General features: G+C 50.6%; 1 protein-coding gene across 1 annotated transcript; it reads right to left on the bottom strand.

Annotated features, from left to right (window-relative positions):
• Nucleotides 1-3,014: 3,014 nt before the first annotated feature.
• On the bottom strand, nt 3,015-6,014 carry POLD1 (DNA polymerase delta catalytic subunit; the record flags this gene model as incomplete). The annotated part of the gene is made up of 2 exons (XM_005840224.1): nt 3,015-4,157; nt 4,428-6,014. Coding segments are annotated over 2 exons (2,730 nt in total), but the record flags the coding sequence as incomplete, so codon positions are not given.
• Between the last annotated feature and the right edge of the window lie 119 nt (nt 6,015-6,133).

Genomic DNA, 6,133 nt, shown 5'->3' with positions numbered 1-6,133 from the left:
AGTGACAGGGCCTGGGTTCTTCTTACCGCCTCCCACTTCTTGACAGGACTCCCAGGGCACCCTCGTCCTCTGAGCTCAGTCTTATGAACTGACTGCTTCTTCTGGTCTGACCCAGAAACTCTTCTTCCTGCATGAGCGGGGAGGGGGGTGGAGATAGAGCGTGGACGTGTGCTGATTGTGTTATGAATGGGTTTTTTATCAGAGTACCGGTTCTTTTGTGGTTTAAAAAGGGGGTGAAACTGCCATTTGTGGGTTTCGTGGAAGCCACAAATTTGAAGGGATGGCCCGCTTCACTTTTTCTCCTTCACATAGTCCTCATAGCCCAACCTTGGTCGGTCAGGGGAGGTGGGCCACAACCGTTAGCAACCCTTTGAGGGCCTGATGATGGCAGGCGGGAGGGAAAGGAGTAAACGGGAGAGGATGCGGTAGGCGAGGACGAGGAAAGTTGGGGCAAGAATTGTCGGAAACGACAAGAAGCGCAAGACGTATAGACAGTCTCGGTCATGACCTCTAGAGGCTTCGCTCATTGCAGCAGTATGGCAACCAGGGACATCCGCGATGCTCTTGCTGCTCTGTCAGATCAAATGTACGTTGAACAGCAGAGAAAAGTTGTTCGACAAGCTCAGTCGACCATGGGAAGCGCTGAACAAAAGCAGATGCTGGGAAACAAGATACGGGAGGCTTACGAGGAACTGCTGGAGGCTTTGCTCGAGAAGTCAGCGACTGTTGAGATGATAGAGTCAGATCATCACATGAAGGTTGCGAGCATCAGGCGGCATGAGAAGCTCGAGGCGATGACAATGCACGAGAAACGCAGCAGAGACTACGAAAACATTCGAACGGATGCGAGCAAGAAAGGAAGCAACAAGTCTCGTAGCAAGAGGTCGTCCAGTGTTGACCTCCCTTGGCGTCGATCCTCGAGCCGGAGGGCGGAGATCATAACGAGGAACAACGTCCGCAGCGAGGAGGATCTCTCCAACCTGGTCTCGGAAGAAGAGCGATCAGCTATCAGAAAGCGGCTGTCGTCCCTCACCCGAACCACCTCGAGACTCGACACGAAGATTGCAGCCATCGCACATCAGTTTGGATTGAGGCAGGTCAACGAGATTGCGGCATCATATCCCCAACTTTCGCTGGATTCGGTTCAGCAGCAAGTGCATTCTCAAGTGCTTCATGCTCAATCGCAGGTCAGCTTGCCGCCCATCAGCCTATCACGCCGCAGGATCGCAGAGGCAGACATGGGCCAGTTGACGTCGCCGCGTCTCATGAAGACGGACAGTTACATCGCCCCTCATTTGTTCGAGGAAGGAGAGCCCGAGGACTCTCCTCCTTCACTCGCCCAGTCTCTGACCACTCTACGAGAATCGTCTCTGTCGTTCGGTGACCAGAAACCCTTGGGCCTGGTGTACAGGAGCGCGAGAGCAAGTCAAGGGCCTGCGATGAAGGAGATGCAGTTGAAGTCCGTGGACATGGAGCAAAATGCCATGCAGGTCCGAGGTCCTGGGTCGCTCTACCTGTCAAGAGCAAGCACGAGGAGCGAGGAGAGGTCAGGTGAAGGTTTGCTGACCTCTGCAGGGCAAACGCTCAAGGATGATGAGGAAGACTTTGAAGAGGGAGTCTGGAGAGCGGTTGAGAAAGTTCGAATGTTTGAAAATCTCGAGAGCTGGATCGAAGACACGATCCGACGACACCTGCAGGGGGATGACCTCACCAACCCCAGGGTCATCTTCAGCACGGATGGTGCTGAAGGAGCGAGAGGGGACGCACATACTGAGGAGCTAAGAACATCAAGAACCAAGTCTGCCTTGTCTGCGACGAAGCGTCAGGCCTCCTCGCATGCTGTCGCGGCAGAAGGAAGCGATGACAGCGTCTTCTCGCCTCTTGTCGCGAAACTTCAGAGCAAACTGAAAGATTCTCGGAGGCTCAGGTCCAACGTGGAGGGCATCCGGCTGCAGGATCGCAAGGAGACAGAAGAGCAGGCGACCTTTGCGAGGAAGAAGACAGGGCAGGAGGTGCAGCAGGTCTACCTCCTCTCTGAGCTCGGCAAGACAAGCCCGCAGCACGCCAAATCTTCTCAGGTCATCTCAGACCGACGGAAGGAATTCGAAACTTTGAAATCGAAGGCATCAGCCACAGAGAGTTTTCGGAACAATGTGGAGCAAGGAGGAGGGTTGACGGTTGGAGAAGGCATGGAGGAAGGACCAGAGACAGAGCCACCTGAAAGTAGGGACAACAGTCCCCGTGACGATGCTTCCAGTGCTGTGCCAGTCAAGAAATTGAGCGCGAATGACTTGGAAGCGTTTTTCGGGCACATAAGGCACAAGAACAAGGCGGACATAGAGGAGGTGCTCGCTCAAGGCTTTGACGTCAACGCTAGAGACGCCAGCGGCAAGTCGGCCTTGATGGTCGCAGCTCAGAACGGGAACAAGAAACTAGCCAAGAGATTTTTGCGTATGGGAGCCGATCCCAATCAGGCTGATCGCCAGGGCAACACAGCTCTGCACTTCGCCTTCTCGGTCGGGTACAAGGAGCTCGCAGACTATCTGATCTCAAAAGGAGCAGACGATACACTCACGAATGTCGCTGGAAAGACTTGCTACGATGGGCTAAAGACGTGAACTTCACTTTCATCTCCTAAACAGAGCACGACGTGTCTCTCAATGAGAAGTGCAAGGATGAGATTCTTGCAAATCCATTTGTACAAAATTAAAGATCTCCCTCAGGTTTCTTTCATGATGCCCTCCATCAGCTGCATACCTCCTTGTTTTCATCTGACTTCCTCTTTTTCTTGAAGAAGTCCTCCATCACTCGAGTCCCACCGCTTGCACAACCTGAAGAGAAACATCAACTTTGTCTTTCACCTTCGTCCCTGCCACTTCAAACTTACCTTTGCCCTTGTCTTTCTTCACTTCGTCATTCTTTCCATCTACCTTGGAACGTGCATTTTCTGTCTGCTTTGGAGCAAAGAATGAGGTCAACATCAAGTTTCCAGACAACTTGCTCTTGAGATTTCGCTCTGCTTCAAGAAAGAGCTCTTCGCTCTTGTCGTAGACAGGCTCGAGCAGTGACGTCACCGGATTTTTCAGCTGGTTCTCCAAATAGTATGCGAGATCGACTGTCAAATTCTTCTCCTTCACGTACGTAGGATCTTCGCACCTCTCATGGCGAGGGGGCCAGTCCTTGGCCGCGTAAGTCACGCCATCGATTGTTCGATTCTTGATGTGCGAGAGGTGGGGGGCTTCTTTCACGATGATGTAGTGCACCCGGTCCCCTGCTACCGGGCCGGTCCCAGGCTCTCGTTTTTCCATCCTCTCTGCAAGTTTGACATGGCCGAGGGCTGCGCTCTTGAAGCCTGCAGCATTTGTCTTCTCGTAGCCTTTCTTGGAGATGGATTGCGAGATCACATACTTCTCCAAAGGGAATTTTCCTTGTACAAGATCTTGATTATAGGAACGGACTAGATCTGAAATGCGCGACTTAAGCACTTCGAGTTTGCTTGCCCCACTGTCCATGCATGTCAGCTCATCTTGTGTGATTTCCTTCACCATCGTCTTGATCAGGTTCTTCATCAGATCCCTCTGAAGTTCACTGTTGTCGCGCCGAACAACTTGAAGTCCCTTCACGTCGATCTTGTCGGGTTTGTCTGGACTGGTATACATCTGCCCCGCATACCTCTTCTTGCTGTAAAGGATGTACGGCATGTACACCTTCTCGAACTCGAGCTCGTTGGGAGGCTTGAACTTGCTCGTGACGAGTTTTGCAGCCCTCTGCCCGAGCTCGAGAGCTTTCTTCAGAGCTTCCGGCCCTTCTCCGCAGTGAAAGTTCACCATCACCGAGTCCGTGTCCCCATAAATGACTGTAGCATTGAAGTTTTCTTGCACAGTCTGACTTGTCGTCTTGATCATTTGCTGGCCGATAGCAGTGACCGATGAAGCGATCGGCAAACATGGCAGCATACCCCTGCCAGCGCCAGTGAATCCATAGACGGAGTTGCAAGAGACTTTGAGGGCCAACTGCTTGCCATTCAACAAGCCCTTCTTGATGGGATCGTCCGTGAGAGCCATTTCCTTCTTCGCCTTCTTCCTTGCAGTGAGCAGATTCTTGCAGATTCTTGGGAGGATTCCTTCCACGTGTTGTACGTACTTGTAGGTGTACTCCTTCAAGAGTTTGACGCGTTTGACTGTCAACTCCCTTTCAATGTGATGGATTGGGTCAACCAGCTCGATTGCAGTTCCGCCTGCGCTCTTCACTTGATAAGTCGGACCAACAACTGGATCTGTCTTCTTGGAAGTCCCGAAAACAACTTTCATTCCCGGCTCCACCATGGACATCAGCTTTACAAACTGAACGTCATCTAGTGCTCCAACACACCTGCACGAACCCTTCACGATCGTGATCTCAGCATCCCAGATCGTTCCATGATCGACTTGGATGCAAGAGACCGGAGTGTCTTCGTCTAGTTCACACTCGTTCTGCACAAGAGTCTCATAGGATAAGTTGTCTCCTCGGATGATGGAGGGGTAAAGCGACGCGAAGTCTAAGGTAGCGATCGGTTCGTGGTAGATGCCGCGTTGCGGAGGGAGCACAAAAGCGCCCTGGTACTGCACGTCATCCCTTGATGTGGGGGCAGCTCGCATGTCAGGGATCACGAAGTCTGACGCTCGAGCCTCACGTACTATCTGAGTGAAAACTTTGATCTGCTGGCCACGCGTGTTGAGGTCGTTCATAGTTACCCCTGTGACCTTGGACATCTCCAGGAATTGAGGAAGAACATCCAGTCGCTCGATGAGGCGATAAACAAGCTCACAATCTTTCGCACAATACTTTGCAACGATGCCTCTGTGAGAGGCATCTTTCACCTGGAATTCAAAGATCTGTTTTGGCGAGACATCATCCTTCTGCATCCCAAGAAAGTGTTTAGCAAGGCTGTCTAATTTGTAAGAAGATAATTTGTGTTGTTTGGTCATGACCTGGTAAATATCCATCTGCATCCTCCCTGTCATCGGAAGGTAGTGAAATTGATTATGGCCGAATGCCTTGCTTTGGCTATCCGTGGTCTTAATAGCAGTATACTTCCCTTTCATTCTACCAAGTTCGAAGAATTCTGGGAGTTTTAGAACTTGGGCCCTCCGAGCTATGTAGTTGAGATCGAATTTGAAGATGTTGTGCCCAGTCAAGAGGTCCAAGTCAAGCTCATGAACGACAAGGTGCTGCCAAGCCATGAGAAGATCTTCTTCTCTTTCGAATTCCCGAATGTGGATAGATTCATCATCAACAGATGCTGATCCTAAACAATAAACAATATTCGCTAAAGGTTTTGAGTCGCCGAATCTATAGACGATGGTTCCGATTTGAATACATCTGTCCAATGGCTTGCTAGGATCTGGGAACCCCCTTCCACCTTCAGGCACGCACTCAATATCAAACGATCCTATCAAGAAGGGGGAGACGTCTTCTTTTTCGGGCAGAGCTTGCACTTTTGAAAAATGTGCAGCCACGTCGATGTCGCAATGTGACAGTCTTGTTCTTGAATCGCTCCACTTTAGATCGTTGACAGGTATTTGTACCCAGCCAGACATGACGATATTTGAGTCCGTCGTTAGCCGCGTAATTGGGTCCACATTGGACTCAAAAGTTTGGAAGACGATTGGACCCTTGGGAAATATCTCCTGCATGTCAAGTGAGGCATCCCAGTGTCTAAATATTGTAGCTGCTCTCTTGACAGTCTCTGGGTTTGAACAGAGTATCTGCATGTAATGACTTTCATTTCTTTGATAGCCCCAAATGCTCCTTCTTCTGACGTAACTGCAATTAACAATCCTGCACGATTCGGAGATCTGATAGCTCGAATACCCGTAGTTTTGACTTGCTTGCGATTCGAACTTCTTGATAGCTTTCGTAAGAAATACCTTACATTCCTCTTCATTTAAAGCCTTGGGAAGGTTTACGAAGAAGTACGGGAGAACTCCTGAGATGGCAACATGTACCGATTTACCCTCTTGAGTGACCCCAAACGCGTTCACGGTGAAATCTCCTTGATCAATCGTTTCACTTGACTTCTGTGGGCGCGTGTAATCTACATCAAGTAACTGGAATGTCAACGTCTCGTTGAGATCGATGGGCAGATCCCGTC

This window comes from Guillardia theta (genome assembly GCF_000315625.1).
Source record: "Guillardia theta CCMP2712 unplaced genomic scaffold GUITHscaffold_6, whole genome shotgun sequence".
Classification (NCBI taxonomy): domain Eukaryota; class Cryptophyceae; order Pyrenomonadales; family Geminigeraceae; genus Guillardia; species Guillardia theta.
The sequence above is the reverse complement of the archived record's forward strand: the minus strand, read 5'-3'. Positions and strand labels throughout refer to the sequence as shown.